Genomic DNA, 16,951 nt, shown 5'->3' with positions numbered 1-16,951 from the left:
CCTGCAGCAGGATGGATGGCTCTTGAAAAATATAAATGAAAAAAAGCCAAACCATGCAAACTCTTTTATTTAGAAACGACTGTACTTCAACTGTTATAATCTAAAGCAAATTTCTAGATAATCTGAAGGTGCTGTGTTAATGTTTAAAAGCTGCTCTCTGTATCCCCAAATTTTACTTAGTGTAATTGTGCTTTCTTCTCAGTTTATCAGCGTGCTTTCTAATTATTCTACTTCTACATGCATTCAGACATGCAGCCATATATTCCATTCTTCCTCTTTTTGTTTCTTCATTTTTAAAAGAAGGAAAGCCAACATCAGAATATGTAACCTACAAGATTGTAGGTTAGTCATCACATGTTCATTTTGTCCATTTTTTGCCCTTCTGCCCTTTTTTTTCTGCCCTCTGATTGCACAGTTTTCCTTTGTATTTATACAGTGTTGGGTGTAAATAGATAACTGTGTATATTTCTGGAATCTTTGTTAAAAAATGAGGCTATGGTTATAGTTGCAGAAGTAGCATGGCACTCTGTGATTGCTTAGATGAGAGTCAAGGTTTAAGTTCTGCAGATGGTTGTAAACTGCCTATTATTCAGTGATAGGCCATAGAAGCTGAGATTGTGTCCATTGTTGTTTAAAACTCATTTTAACATAGCAAGAATTTCAGTGACTAGCAAAATCTTCCTCTGATTTAGTTTTTGATTACTCTTCTAAAAAATAAACCTTTTGAATGTAATGTACCTTTAAATATTTTTTAAAATATCTTGATTGTTAGAAGTTGGTTGGTTGGTTGGTTGGTCTTTTCCCAGAGTATCAGGAAATGTTAGCCTTTGGCTTGTTTCCATCCTTTAGTATGAATTCAAGAGGTATTTCAGATATGAAGTATCTGACCTGGCCCTGTTCAAGACCAGGTTGGATGGGACTCTGAGCAACCTGATTTAGTGGGTGACATCCTTGGAATTAGACGATCTTTGAGGTCTCTTCCAGCCCAAACCATTCTGTGATTCTGTGATACATTCAGTAATTTTGGGGTGAAATGTATAAGAAGTGGTGGTTCATAGACTCATCCTTTGCCAACTGCCTTAGATCTGTAACAGATGTTAGAGTTGCAATACTGGTATCCTAACCTGTAAAGATATAATTAGTGATTAAAGAATGAATGAAATATTTTTAATAATTATGGCTTAACTTTAAAATGTACTGCTTAAAAGTATCACCTGTATTCTCAGTTTCTTAATTTTTTCAGAATTTCAGCAGTACACATCACTGTAGTAGATCAACCTGTCAGTTTGCGTTTCTCTGTAATTTTCTGTATTTTCTGATTATTACTCTTTTTTTTTTTTCCCCCCTCCAACACATACTGATAATGGTTTTCTTCTGCAGAGCTCTGATAATGCCCCAGCTCCACCAGCTCCTAACCAGCGAGTTGTAGAGGTGGCGATTCCTGATGTAGGGACTTTTGTGATTGAGTCAGAGGAGGGGGGTTATGACGATGAGGTACATTTGATTGTGTGCACCGCTCCTCCTCGGTGCTTTCCTGTGCTGCCTGATGAGAAGTCTTGGCATGTTTGCACATAGTGACACTTAACAGATTTCTGCAAAACTAAATGCTTAGCGATTTGTAATCTTAACAATATATTAATTTGTAATGAAATATGAAAGGAAAGCACTACCTACTCTAATTGGGCACGCTTTGCATGGTACTGTTTACACTGGAGGTGTATTTGTCTTTTCAGCTGTGGAAGTTGAATGTTTGTGTTAGGCCAGGTAGCCTTCAGAATGCTGGTGATAGACTGCACACCGCTCCATTATTTAAAAAGTGACAGGACAGTGAATGGTGTTCTTAATGTTTGTGCTTCTGTGTCAGTCCAATAAAGCCAGTGTTCAAATCTGATCTCTTATTTGCCAAGGTTAAGCTTTTCAGGCTTTGGGGATTAAATTAGCTGTGGAAATAACCTGAAACTGATGTGGCTGGTGGAGCTGACTCTTGCAAAGCTTAAAAAAAAAAAAAAAAATTTCTTTTTTTACAGGTCAGGCCCAGGGTGTTGCCAGGGTGTACCTGGTACTACTTGAGGAATAAACGAGAGGGCAGTTGTTATCCTGAGAGACATTATTTTTTGCTGCCCTATTTTAGCAGTAAAAAGTAACATTAAACTGCCCTGCCTTGACACTGCCTACTCTGTGAATATTTTGGTTGGGGTTAGTGTTGGGGCAGCCCATATTATCAGGTGTCTGAGCATGTGTTCTTGAGGGGCTCTGGGGAGCTTTAGCTTCCCTAGGCAAATGGATATTTCAGGTCATTCTGCCCTGGAATTGTGATCAGCTGTAACTGGGATTATGGGGTGGGGAGTAAAATTATTTAATTGACATCCTCACACACTGAGTTTGGCTTCTCACAGATGTGTAGTCTCCAGCTTTAAAGACATGAGGATTTAACCTCATATAGTGACCTGCTTTTTTGTTTGGTTTTTTTTCCTTTTTTTTTTTTCACTGTTTTCCCCATGTCATTGTCTTTCTAGAGGAAAACTTTCTTGCCTATTTCCCTGTTCATTTTGTAAGTGTGTTCACTTTTTTTTTAAAAATGTTTTTATGTGTGGGAAACACTTGCAGGGAGTTTCAGGTTCTTCATCTTTTCTTGCTGTGCCAGTTGCTATACCAGCTATACCAAGGAGAGAGCGAGAGTTTTTCTTTGCTCACAGTTAACAAAGGAGAAAGGCTTTTCAGAGTAACCTAAATGTCTCAAATTGTATGTAACTGATGTGAATAGCTGTGAGATATGTGTCTTATGTTTGGCTTTGTGTTCGTTAATTGTTTTGGGTTTGATGTTTAAGAATTTGTCTGCAAATGCTTCAGGAAACAATTGCACTTGTAGCAATGAATGTGTCTGATTTTGATGTTGAAATATGCATAAAATACAGGAAGTGTGGTTTACTGTGGCTTTAGTGTAGTGTGATTGGATGATTTTTCTACCTGAAACTTTTTTTCTTTTTTAAAATCCTTTGGCCATGGGTAGCACTCATTCAGTGTGCAGTTTCTGCTGGATACTAATGCCGAACGATGCATGTTCCTTTCTTGGGAAGTTTGGACCATGTAACTTTTTTGACACAGTTTTCTTCAATTTTTTTTTTTTAAATAAGATTTGATGTTGTTACAGTAAAACTATATACACATGCCGTGATTTGATTTGCAGAATATGCACACCTGATCTGTATTGAAGTGTGGCATTTCAGTATATGCATGCATTAAGTTGCTTTTTATCTTGCATGGGACAAAAAGCATATTGAATTTGGTCATTAAAATATTAATCATTCAAAACTTTTACCTTAAATCCCTTGTGGCAGGTCATGCTGACCCCGAACATGCAAGGTATTATCATGGCTATAGGTAAAGCCAGGAATGTTTATGACAGGTGTGGGCCAGAAGCAGGGTTCTTTAAGGTACAACTAACATTTTCAACTTTTTCTCCTCTGACTTTTCTTGTTAGATATGCTACTCCCACTACCCTTTGATGTATATTAAGTCTTTTCTAGCATCTATACGTATTTGTCTATATCAGTCATCCATTTAGATATTTCTCCCTTGAAAAATAGACAAATATTTGCCCTGTTCACTTCAGTAACTTATATACCTTTCTGCATTTTAGCTTTCTAATAATAGCAGTGAGGAAAATAATAGTAACATGAAACCTAGATATGTAATCAATAAGAATATATTCTCCTCCCCTCCTTTTAGTAATTTGACTTTTGGGACATCAGTTTTTTCACCCAGGGAAATTAGTGTTTAATCATTTGTTGTTTATTTTAAAAAGATGTTCTTGTTTAATACTCCTTAAAAGATTTTTAAAAAATCTAAATTACTTTCTTTTGTGTAACTGCATGGATGTCAGTACTATTTATTATAAAATTTTTTATTACTGGGAATTAGACATTAGGCTTGTTGTGGTTATTGCTCTTCACAGTGATGCCAGATTTAAAAATGTGTTAGTTTTCTTAAATACACAAACTTCTGAGCACTTTTAGCTCGTAGTCTTTTCAGGGTATTAGAAAGGGAATTACTTTGACATGATGTAAAATCCTCTCAAATGTGATCTGGAGAGGAGGAAGAAGTTTCTTGCCTGTTGCTGAGTAGCAGCCTGTTTTCTTCTTAACTGTTATGATGTAGCTCCACTAGAAGAAGCTGTCAAAACCCCAAACCCTCCAACAAACAACAGCCAAACAAACAAAAAAGGTTCTCCAACCCCTTGGTAAGGAAACTGAAATCTCGTGGGTTGGTTTGTTTGTCTGTTTGTGTGGGGGTTTGTAATGGATACTTAAAGAGGGGTTATGATCATAACATATGTTTGCAGGGTTGTCTCTGTTAACTGTGCCTGCCCTCAGGGAATGGAGAGACACCTGCTATAGCCTCTGTTCAGTGAAATGGGGTTAGTATGGGATACAGTGCTGGTTGGTTTTTGTTTTATTTTTCAAACTTACTACTTAATGAAAATATGTCAGTATTTTTTTATTTTTTTTTTATTTTTTTTATTTTTTTTTTAAGCTCAAAAAACCACCCTAATTTGATCAAATCACTCCTTACCAGAATGTTTTTGATTATACCTAATTATTTTTTTAAATATGGAGGGTGTTTTGATAGTTTTAAAACAAAAATGTTCAAAATAAAATTATATTTAATGCTTCAGAGTTATCAAGACAGTACTCAGCAATGTTTTTCAGTCTTTACCTTTGAAAGCTTAAAAACTTGTACTTCATGGGGACAGAATTTGTCTTTGAGGTAAAAAATGTTTTGACACTAAATTGTTGGAAAGTAGAAAACTTTCCTTACTCATTTTCTATGGAATCACGTTTGCAATGGCTTAGAAGAGGTGGAACGTGATTAATTTTCAAGGAATGAATTAGCATGAACATATGCAGATGAACTGGTCCTACTTAGTAACAAAATTCAGGTTTTGAGATTTATCAAATGAAATCTCACATTTCTCCACAAGCTTATTGTAAAAGCTTCTATATCTTTTAATGCTGTTATACTCTGCATTTCTTTGTGATTGTTTTTTATGAAATCAGTGTTTTCAGAAAATTTTGGGGGTTTTCTATATTTTTGTTTTAGTGTAACTCAGGTGAAACCCCTTTCATGTGGGTCAACTGCCAAGGTAGATCTCAGGCTTAAGACATGACTAAGATTCAGGTATTTCTTGATCAATGACCTCTTCCAGTCATCTTCCTTTAAACTTTATCTACAGGCCTTGCAGAATGTTTGCCGGGATACTTTTTTCTACCGTCCCTTTTTCCTGTATTTTGTGTAAAGAAAGTGTTACTTTTTCATTGTACATAGGGTTTCTGAACCTGTATTATATTATTTAAAATATGAATATAAAAATAGAGGCTTTGCATTGCATTTTTCCTACTTCTCAGTAATTATATGAAAAATTAAAATGTCTTAATAGCAATTTCTGTTTGCTTCTGGCCTACCTCAATAAACAGGGTTTAACTGTTATCCTTGCTGGCTTTCCAATAGTAGAACTTCTGATGTTAGATATTAGAAACTCTATCTGTGGCTTTTGGCATTTATAATGTTCTCCCAAACTTCCTTTTTAATGGTAATGCATATGAGTATTTAAAGATATTGATGCTGAACAATCTCTTAAGTTTTAAAGTTCTCCACATGCTCTGTGTTTAAGCCTGTATGATTATTATCCTACCCACTTCTTTAGTCCTGAAACAAGATATGTACTAGTAGAGGATGGGAGTCCAAATTTCTGACAGTTACCTGCTGCTGCCAGGTATTAAAACATAAAGGAGTTTGAAATATTGAACAGGATTGGGTTTTTTTCTGATTGCTTTGGAGCTTTATTTTGTGCAAATGTTGTATTGAAACTTTGCTGATGTGTTAGCAATCAATCTCATCACCTCCCTGTTTTGAGAGATAAATTATGGAATGTGTTAACATTTGTCACCATTTTTCTAATTATTTTTCTTCTGTTTTTGTTCCTGCTGTGTAGTTTCAGTGAATGAGATCTAATGAACAGAACAAATTATATTCATTAAAATCTAATGTGATGGCACATCTGGAAATGTAAACACTTCTGATGACCTCTAAAGTCAGCTTAAAATATTCAGTGAGGTCTCCATCCTGCCCTATATATAATACTAATATATATGTATAATTGTATTATATAATATAATACTGTTCATATTGAGTTATTATTTTCTTTATAAATCCTATAATTTGATCTTTAAGAGACATTCTCATTCTCACTTAGTGTTTCCAAAATCATACATGTTCATTAAACTTCCCTTAGAATTTATTTTATTCATGCATTTGCATTTTAACCATATATTAGAGGTACTTTTTTTACATTATGAGTCTTCAGGAAATTTCTTTAAGTAAAGTGTTGGAAATCTTATATGAACTTTGGATTGTAAATACTTAAATCTCTAAGGATTGGATAAATCATCTCTCAGGGAAAAACAGCACAGGATTGGAACTGCTTTTGAAGTAAAGATTTACGTGGGATTTTGACAGGCATAATTTGGAAGACAAAGAGCAACTTGACAATTTGTCTGGGTTTTTTTGTTTCTTTGTTTGTTTGCTTTTGTAAAGACATAGTTTGGACTTCTTAGGAGGGTGAAATATTGAACTGTTAAAAAAATATTTTATAGGCAAAATGCCATGGGATGTGAATTGTCTTGTTAGTGTTTGTGACGCTGGAGTTAAAAGCCAGTAGGAATAACGTCTATTTTGTTCAAATTCTGTAGGCAATTAAATTGGAATACACACGTTTGCTAAAATTAGCCCAGGAAGATCCACCACCTGAATGTGATTATCGTCTGCGTCATGCAATTGTTTACTTCATCCAAAACCAGGCACCAAAGAAGATAATTGAGAGAACATTACTGGAACAGTTTGGAGATCACAATCTGAGCTTTGATGAACGGTAATAAGATCTGCACGTCTCATTTCCTGTGCTCACGAATGTACTCTGGTGGGTGGAGACGCCCCCTTCATGTTCAGCTCGTGCTTGTATTAGAGGGAAGGCTGGTGGCTTTAGTTGGCTCTACCTCCTAGTGAATAGCTTGCAAGTTTATTGGTAAAACATATCTTTTATAAAAATCTCTATAAAAAGAGTAAGTGAGAAGTTGTGTTTCTATTCATGTAAAATAAGGAGAAATACTCAGCGTTGCTCATAATTTTGCACATAGATCTCTGTACTTTCTTTCACTGTGCATTTCCTCGCTGCCCTGAAAGCCAGCAGTAGACAGCAAAGCCTTACAAACTAAGTGAGCAAGTGACTTGAAAGCAAGACAATGTCTCTGTTTCATTCAAAATTCTGTCTACTTAATTATAGAAATAGACAAATTACAATTTAGAAAACATTAGTCTGATTTCCCTGTAGTGAATAATCTTCTAAACTTCTGCAAAGTAAATGTTGGGGTGTTTCAAGCCATCTGAACTTTTAAAAGAAAGACTAAGCAATGTGGCAATTTAGCAAAATAAAACAAGTAATTCTTTAAATAGCACAGGCCTCCATCACACCTACATCAAAAGTGTGCTCTCTCCTGCGGATTATACCGTGCATAATAAAAATGAGTAGCATTTTCGTACTGGTTTGCATAAGGCTGTAGCTCAGACTGTTTGAAGCTGCTGTCTGGTATGGATAATACCATCTGTGAATTTCCAGTATTATTTCATGATTTCTTGTTGCTTTTTGTAAGGTGCCGTAACATAATGAAGGTTGCTCAAGCCAAACTTGAAATGATAAAGCCAGATGAAGTAAACATGGAGGAATACGAGGTCAGTATTTCTTATGCTTTAAATTAGGTTTTAAGGTGAAATAGTTACCAGTAAGTTGAATTTTGTCTTCACAAATTTCCACTTATCTTGCACCAAGAAGTTAAAACTGGTTATTGAAAGATCATTTGTTTCTCCAGAGGCTGTTGTTGGTCTAAAGCTGGTTTTTCCACATCTCTAATTCCAACGTTTGAGTCATAAATAAATGTCAGGTTGGAGTCTGTCCTTAGTTCATTAACGTGTCTTGACGTCAGTAACAATATTTTGTAGTTTATCACTGTATGAGCCAACTGGCTTCTCTAGGCAGACAGAGCTGGCAGTGAAGGAGTGAGAGTGGTCGAATTCCAGCCTCACTCATCCTGAGAACTGGGTAGCAGGCACAGCCACATTTGTGCTTTTCCTCCAGGTGTCTCTATGGCCATTCCTATTTTCTCATGAGCAACAGATTCTTCTGTTTGCTGAGACCATACATAACCAGCTTATGCACTTAATATTTCCTCCTGTGTAAAAATTGGAGAGAAAGTAAGAACCAATCTTGGACATTAAATAATCGTGATTATATTTGCAAAAATAATTCATCTCACAATTAAAGCTAAGCCTGTAGCTGGTTTTACAGCAACAGCTTCAACTCTATGTAATAATATTCATTAAGACCTCTTAACAGTGCACCACTTACACCTCATTGTTGTGCTGTTAGGTCCAAAGAATTTGTTTAGGAGGATTATGGGAGTAATCATTCCCTCACAAACCAAATGAAAAATATTTGTCACTTCACATTAACATGTCCAGGACCTACAGTAGATATTCCCATATTACAGTGTGCCCTCTGTAGCCTGTGATGGAAAAGGGCCCTTAGAGTGGCATTTCTGTTTCATATTTTTGGCTGTTCAGGGATCAACATTTTACCATTTTCAGAATGACATTACACAGGGAGAATAAACAATTCTAGACTTAGTTTAAGAGTGGGGAGTTAGGGGTGTCTTCTGTTCCCCTGCAGATGTGCCCCTTTTTTAGCTCCTGAGGCAGTTGGTGGTTTCTCCATAGATTGTGTCAGTATTAGTCCTGTATATTGAGTTGGCATTTTATGGGCCCTTTCTCCAACTTCTTCTGTTGAATCTGTAAGAAGCTGTGCCCTACGGTGTGCTGTCCCCTATTTTATCTTTAATGCACAATTGAAAGTTGGCATCTAACCTACTGTAGTAAAAGTGCCTTTCTCACTTAGAGCATTTACCTATAAAGTGGACCAGGAGTCACTTTGTATAAATGGTGAGGCAGTAAGATAAATGTTCTGCTCCAGTACCAGCATCTCCACAGTCTGAGTTGCATTTGGGTTTTTTGGCACTTCCCAAGTAAAGTGTTCAGGCTTTTTTTATGTCATTCTTTTATTGAAATTTAAGCTTAATTAGTGTATGAAAAAACTTTCTCACTTCCTGAGTAAATAACTAAATGTAACGTAGGGAAGAAAAGAAAAGGATCTTAGAAAATTCTAACTGTGGTTCTCCAAAGATGCTTTATGTTCCTTTCAGATAGTAATGCATTCTGTAAGAATAATCTCATCCAAAAATGTTTCAAAAATTTAAGAATTTTCTTTTTATTGAGGGAGGGTGGATTCAGGTGGACTTTTCACATATGCAAGTCTACTAAGAGTCCTTAGCACTTACTGTAAGTATTCAGCACTAAAAGTGGAAGGAGGGGTGTGTATAAAAAAAAAAAAGAAAAAAAGAAAAAAATTATATTTCATATGTGTGGATAAAATTCTGTTTACCCTTTCTTATATGCAGAGATGGCATCAAGACTACAGACATTTCAGGGAAACAACCATGTTTCTCATGGTGGGATTGGAATTTTTTCAAAAAAAGAGGTAAGTGTTTGCATGGAACTCAAATGCAGTAGAGTGATATAAAGGCAAAATGTAACATTGATAAGTAAAGCTATTTTTTAAATTAAGAAATGTTTAATGTATTATTAATTTCAGTTAAGCATTTATTCAATCTATTAATGTCTTCAGTCTTGCATCTGCCTCAGAGCTTCCCACATCTTCTTATCTCAGAGCTTCCCACATCTTCTTATCCTTAATCTCCATTTCTAATCTCTTACCAAGCCATGGGTACTTTTCAGAGCACCCTTCATGTGCTCCCTTATTGTTCCTTCTCTCCTAATCTTAAGTGCTCTGAGTATCCCTCAGCCATAAAAATCTTCTTCCTCTGGCACCACATGTGCATGTACATTTATCTGCTTTCATCAGCAATCACATTTAGTCAAGTCCTGTCTTACCTGCCTTTTTACTGGGTCTTCCCACTGAAACAAAAACTTTTGCCTTCTGAGCCAAAACTCCACCTGTGATGGGCTCTAGAGGTCAGGAAAGCAGAAAATATTTGAGAAAAACTATCATGCATAGCTGTCACAGTTGTAGCTGATTGTCCTTAGCTCCATGGTGATTCATTCTCTTCTCTTTTTGAATCAAGTCAGGAATTGTGACTGTATAAAATTGGTGACATTTATGTACTTAATGCACTGCAGCTAAAATTTATTCTGATCTTGCAACAAGGATGGTGATTAGAGTATAAATGCCTCAAAATGAGAATTAATCAATTCTCATGAGAGAATCCGTCAATGAGAATGGAGAGTAAATGTCAGAATTGTTCAAAAGTACCTCATCCTCCCATGCCCAGCCAAAGGAATGAAGTGGTTAGTTGCAGAATATCCAGTGGCTGACATCTGTGCTGTGAAAATTGAGCATTCACATGAGATAGGAATTTTTGATTTTGGAAACAATTCTGTAGTCAATCACTGATTTTTCATGTATAAAACAGTAGGTAAGGTAATTTATAGTGGGAATCAAATTTAATTCTTTGTCTTTTGGTTGTATAGTAAATTGCTTCATATTTCTGTTTCTTGTCTTATATCTTCCCAAAAAAGAAAGGCCTCTAACAAACCAGAAAAATTGATTGGAAAAGACACTGCCTTGCCTTTGTGACAAGATATGTGTTTGTATAGTGGCAAACACAATGAGCCCATAGTCTTGATTTGTCTTCTGCTTGCATATAATAAATGGTACATTAATTAACAATCTAAATTGCAATATGCTACCTTGGTAGTATTAAACAGTTTTTGTGCAAAGGTTAGTCAGAAGATTTTCTGGCTTACCTGAAAAATAAACACTCTGGGGATATTGCTTCATCCCCTAATGAGACAAAAAAGTCATGGGCAGTGGTGTGGCTTACAGGAACCCTCCTTGTTACCCCTGTACTTCATGCATGCTCTGAACTTGTAATCAGGAATGGAAGATCTTCAAGTTCCTTGGCACTGGGACTCCAAGTGTAAAATACCAGTGTTTTCACTTATTCTCCTCTTGCCATAATATATTGTGATCATGCTGTAGGGGAGGGAGCAAAGCACAGGTTTGTGCTCTGTGCTGAACAGCAGTTTTCAGGAGTTTGGTGTAGCTTCAGTACTTTCAGCCTTTTTTAGTAGTTTGGTGATTTGGTTTTGGTAATTTCAACTTTAACCGTAACCTCGTGTTCTCCCTAGGAGCTGAGTAAATGCACAATGTACCTTTCCTTACCTGCCTTAGGAAATTTCTCTTCCTTGATGTTTTTTAAAATTTGAATAAAAATGAGATATCAAAGTGCTTGTTTTTAGGGTAGCTGCCTGTGCTGCTTTCAATGCCTGTCATAAATAGTTTTTTTTAAGTCAGAGAATTAACCATTTCAGGTTTCTGCTGGAAATGATGTGCAGCAGTGTGAAGGGAGATTGTTAATCTGTACATGAAGGGGTCTCTGTCAATTACTAACTGTTAGGTTTTTGAGTCCTCTCTTACTCCTGGTCTACCAACCAGGCTTGCATTTATCTGCTGCATTTAGATTAAAGACAGAACTCTCAACAGTCTAACAGCACTTCTGCTTTTGAAGTGCTGTTGTGGCTTCTTCCATCACATTAGATTTCAGGAATTTGGAAATACTTAAAGTTAGTGAAGATTAAAAATTCACAGTTTATGTTTTGGAAGTAAAGTGACAGCTTTGATTCTTATTTGCTGAGGTGCAGAATGCTATTAAGAGATTTATGGCAACTGAACCTCAAACCTAATGTGACATAAATGCACAGTAAGTTTTCAGGTCTACTCAAGGCCCATCCAAAGGCGGTTTTGAAATTAGTGAAATGGTACCTGTTGGTTTCAGTGAACTTTGGATTACATTTCATGTGCAATGATCTAACCTGATAATAAAATAATTTGGGTTTATGTGTGTAAACAACAAAACTGTGTGGTAGGAAAAAACATTGTGAAGAGATTGGTGGGTAGGGGTGGACTAGACTTAAAGCAAGTGGTGTTACCTGTCCTTCACTTTACCTTGAAGCAGGTGGTACCTGGATGTTATATCTAATGCTTTTGTTTCTTCACTTCAGCTATATGGAAGCCTTGCTCTACCTTATCTATGCTTACCAGAATAACAAAGAACTCCTGTCCAAAGGCCCGTACAGAGGGCATGATGAAGAGCTGATATCTCACTACAGACGAGAATGTTTGCTAGTAAGTGAAGGGTCAAGTATTATGTTTCAAAAAGTTGAGTTTGCTGCATGGCTTGAATAAAATTAATTAGTAGAAAAGTGTTGCTATCATGTACAACAAAATCAAAACCTCCATTAACAGTTTAATACTTAGACTCCTGTACAGGGGGGAAAAAAGCAAAAGTAAAAAGGAAAACATTATTTCCCCCCCTTTTTTTTTTTTCTTTTTAATAATCAGTCATTTTTGATTGATTTGATTGGTTACGTTTATGATTGTAAATAGTGCCACTGCCACCATGTCTGGGCTAGGTAGGAGCAATGGTTGACAGCACTGGGGAGCAGACTCACCCGTTGCCATAGTTTTACGAGGAGCCAAATATTGGAAAAGGCGTCAGTGATGATGCCTTGTCTGAAGCAAGGGATTTTTTCCTTGTTATGTCACCTTTAAAAACAGTGAGAAAATAAAAGCAGGTGATAGAACCTCAGTCTTAAAAAGAATAGTTGCAAAGTTGGAGTTGGCGGGTATGAAACGAAGTGGCTTCAGGAACAGCACAAGATCAAGTGGATTATTAGAGTTTATATATTATTGCTGTAAATGTTAAAACACAGCTGTGGTTAATACAAATTACCAGGTAAAACTGATGCATGGCAGAATGTGAAATGCTGTATACTTAAAGGCTTTCCTTTTTTGTGGTGGTTTATGAAGAAATTAAACGAACATGCTGCAGCACTGTTTGAATCGGGAGATGATCAGGAAGTGAATAATGGCCTGATCATCATGAATGAGCTTATTGTCCCCTGTTTGCCATTACTACTGGTGGATGAAATGGAAGAGAAAGATATTGTTGCTGTGGAAGATATGAGAAACCGCTGGTGTTCCTATCTCGGACAAGAAATGGAACGTAAGTCATTTATTCATTAAGGTTAAAGGCCCTCATGCACCTTTTTTATAAATATGATGTTTCTGATGACTGGAATTGAAGCTATATCTTTTGTGCCTTCATAATGTTTTTTGAGCTACCTTGACTTTTGAATAATCCTGTACACATTTAAAGAGAAAGTTTTTCCATGTGTTGCACTGGGGTTTCATGCCTTAAGGGAAACGTGCTTTTTGAATGGAAAAACATTTGTGGTGTTAGACCATCTGAAGGGGCATTTATATCAACATCTTTACTATACTGAGAATTGGTATGTCCTAGTTATTGCTGGTAGATCTGTAGAAAGATGATTATTCCAAGTGAAACTCCTCTTCTTCCCACCCACCATTAAAAAAAAAGTCAACATTGGGCAGAAAAGGGAGAATTCTGTAAGTGCTTACATTTGTTTTTCTCACTTGATTTGCAGCCAACTTGCAAGAAAAGCTGACAGATTTCCTGCCAAAACTGCTAGATTGTTCTACAGAGATTAAAGGTTTCAATGACCCGCCAAAGTTACCCTCCTACTCCACACATGAACTGTGTGAAAGATACGCCCGAATCATGCTGTCACTCAGTCGAACTCCAGCCGATGGGAGATAAATTCTGCGACCTTCCTAAGCACATTGTATAAACTTTTTTAGTTCTTAAACCTTGCCTTCCTGTCACAGGGTTTGCTTGTTGCTGCTATAGTTTTTAACTTTTTTATTTTAATAACTGCAAAAGAGAAATGACTGTCCAAACTTTAGCCAGACTGCAAACGATTAAAGCTGAGAATCGCATGGCACTCAGTCGTTTCAACCAGAATTGATGCAACATGCAAGTCTGATCATTATGGCAAAACTGCTTTTTTGCCATTTATCTGTTACAGTATTACTTTGCTTTTATCTTAAGATCCTTTACTTTATCAACAGCTGTCTGGATCATTTTGTGACTGCAACTACTTTAAGTGTCCAGTGCTGTGTAAATACATGGTACTTGGTAGCTTGTAAATGAAATGAAAGAATAAAGTTTTATTTATGGCTACTTCTGTGTTTGCAAGCAGATACCTTGTATATTATTGTAAAATACGGATATTTTTAGAAGAAATACGGTATATTGATGGGTTACTCAATTTTATAGACAAGGTTCTTCAGGATTTATGGCCAGTTTAGATACAGGTAGTCGGAGATAACTGTATGTGAATATATTGAAAAACTGTCACATTATTATACACTATGTTTTTTTGTATATTCTTCACTGATCTGTATGATACTGCACCTGAACACTTTTCTCTGTGTGAATGGCCATGCCAAGTCTTTTCTAATAGTAGGGACTGGCTTCTGAAGCAAAATAATAATGGCACCTTCCTTCTATTCTCAGAAAAAAAAAATTAGAGTACAAAAATTAAAAGTATTTTCAGTAGAAATATATTACACCCTCTGAGCAAAATTTCTAGAAATTGATTAAAGTAGAGAATATAAAGGTTTTAAAAAATGGAATTTATTAAGCTTAAGGATTAATCAATTTTTAATTGGTATTTTAGTCATGTAAATGACCAAAAATAAAACCTTAACATTAATTCCTTACTTGAAATGGGTTGCTATTGTTGCAACAAAATATCTCAGAAATCTTTTATCTGTCCTAATTGAATTTCTATTGGAAGTAAAAAAAAAAAAAAAAATCTATTGGGCTTCTTTTGTAGAAATTAAATACTGTCTGGTTTTAATGAAGAAACTTAATTATTTTGTGGAAAAAGAGATTTAATGCGTCTGAGGTAATCCTGTTACCTGACACTATTTTGATTCCTACTCTTTATAGAGAACGTTTTGTGTTAGATCAGTAAAATATGTGAATATTTATTTGTATGTTTTTATTGGAGCGACACATCTTTTCCTTACAGGCTTTCAAGTGGTGTTTATTTGAATATCTACTAATAAAAGGCCACAGAAGAAAGGAAGGACCACCTAGAAATGCAGTGGGCATAAATGTAGGCACCTCATGTGCAAGAAATGGCAGAGTTCACCCTTAGCACATATCAGTCTTAAAAGTAGTTCACTCTGGATCACAATATACAGTGACTAGAGTGTGGCCTTCAATTCAAAATATGTTTAGGGATGTTCTCTTCTGTTTTCAACAGTGCTTCATACTTTTTCAAACTGTCCATTTATTTTATCAAATTCTTTTTTTCAAAGAATATTGAACTTTTAAAAGTGGAATACTGCTCAGGAGCCTTTTTTTTTAAGTCTGAAACTATTGATGTGCAAAATATCACTCTTCAAGGAAAAGGTACGCTTATTATGAAATGGAAGAGAGGATAAATTTTAAAAGGTTTTACATTTTGCACCTGTCCCAGTTTGATCTGAAACTCAAGAATATGCCTCCTTAGCACTGTGTATTCTTAAACAAGGTCTTGAACAGATCAGACTTCTCACTTGCCTTTTCAATAAGAGTAAAAAGAATTAAATGTAAAAGAGCAACTCTGTTTTGTTATTGCTAAAAGGTTTTGAGTTTGAGATTTTGTGGAAGCTCTTAAGGAAAGCTCCCCTCTAACCCTGCAGGAGCCAGTTACCCATATCTGTGTAATCCTTGGTGACAAACACGGGGGAAAAGCCACTCTTTCTAAGATAGAGTAATAATTTCATTTGGGAAGAATATCTAAGAGATTTAAATCAAAAGGAAGCAAAGAAGGATGAGATTGTTCTTTTTCTTTGGTTTTTTTTTTTTGTTTTCAGTTTCTTCAGGTATGAAAATAATCCATTGTAGAACATAGTACTGGAGATAAATAGGTATTGCTTTGCAAAGACTTGAGTTTTTGAGTTGAATTTAGGTCTAGTCAAGCAGAAATGAACATATATGGATTTTACTATTTTACTATATTTTAAATATCTGATTTTAAACCTTCAACTAAATCATTAGTTTATTATTTTGTCTTAAAATTCTTGTTTTTCACTGCAATAAGATAGTTGATAGCTTGGATTCACATTGCCTAACACAAAACCTATAGAAGTAATTGTGAGGTACTAAAGCATAAAGTCCATTTGCTACCTAATAATCTGACTGGGTTATGTAAGTAGATATGTCTCTTCAGTATGGAGATTGAGATTTTTATATTTTTTTTCACTTTACAGAACACAAAAAGGGAATTTAACCAAAACTCATTAATAAATCACCTGCACCATCAAGTAAAGGGTGGATTTTTTTCCTTTTTCTGGATGTTGCTTCATACTGTGGAGGACCATTAAGGTGCTGCCCTTTTTCAGTTAATTGCCTTTTCCCCACACACACAGGTCTTCTTTTTAGCCAGACTATCCTGTTGCTGCACTTCACCTGATATTTGGTAGTATCAAGAATCCTTTTGACTCCAGCTCAAGCTGCCATAGCACATCTGTTACTTTCAGCCTAGCAGAAGACCATGAGCAGCAGCAGAATTAACCTGAACGAATGAAGAGGATCGATGGAGTCAATTTGTACTTCTTAGATGTGGTGGTATTTGAGATCACACCAGACACAAAGACTTGATCTTTGTTATCAAGTTGCTTTGTGGACAATCTGTGTTTTAGCTGCAGGGAACAGGTTTGCTCCAGAAAACCTGAAGTATGAGCAGAGTCAAAAGCATGTGCTTCATGTTCCAGCATTAAAATACCAAAATTTGATAATGTCTGCATTAAATATCTTTCAGATTATTTTTAGGCTGCTCCAGCATGCCTGTGAATATTGCAGCTCCAGAAAGGAACTCAATGTCAACAATAGCACACAGGAAACAGTCC

At 35.8% G+C, this 16,951-nt stretch overlaps 1 protein-coding gene across 4 annotated transcripts in view; it reads left to right on the top strand.

The window, feature by feature from the left end:
• USP25 (ubiquitin specific peptidase 25) overlaps positions 1-15,655 on the top strand; it is a 69,806-nt gene extending 54,151 nt beyond the window's left edge. For 3 of the 4 annotated variants that reach the window (XM_027648647.1, XM_027648649.1, XM_027648650.1), the window contains 8 exons: positions 1,381-1,494; positions 3,339-3,434; positions 6,750-6,928; positions 7,707-7,785; positions 9,564-9,643; positions 12,187-12,310; positions 12,995-13,190; positions 13,633-15,655. In XM_027648647.1, the coding sequence (XP_027504448.1) occupies positions 1,381-1,494; positions 3,339-3,434; positions 6,750-6,928; positions 7,707-7,785; positions 9,564-9,643; positions 12,187-12,310; positions 12,995-13,190; positions 13,633-13,805 (1,041 nt within the window). In that variant the 3' untranslated portion in view covers positions 13,806-15,655. The remainder of the gene's footprint in view (positions 1-1,380; positions 1,495-3,338; positions 3,435-6,749; positions 6,929-7,706; positions 7,786-9,563; positions 9,644-12,186; positions 12,311-12,994; positions 13,191-13,632) is intronic. The other variant, XM_027648648.1, reaches the window with a different exon arrangement.
• The last annotated feature ends 1,296 nt before the right edge of the window (positions 15,656-16,951 follow it).

Source organism: Corapipo altera, unplaced genomic scaffold (genome assembly GCF_003945725.1).
Source record: "Corapipo altera isolate COAL_440 unplaced genomic scaffold, ASM394572v1 58, whole genome shotgun sequence".
NCBI classification, from domain to species: Eukaryota; Metazoa; Chordata; class Aves; order Passeriformes; family Pipridae; genus Corapipo; species Corapipo altera.
Note: the sequence above shows the minus strand (reverse complement) of the source record. Positions and strands in the feature narration are given on the sequence as shown.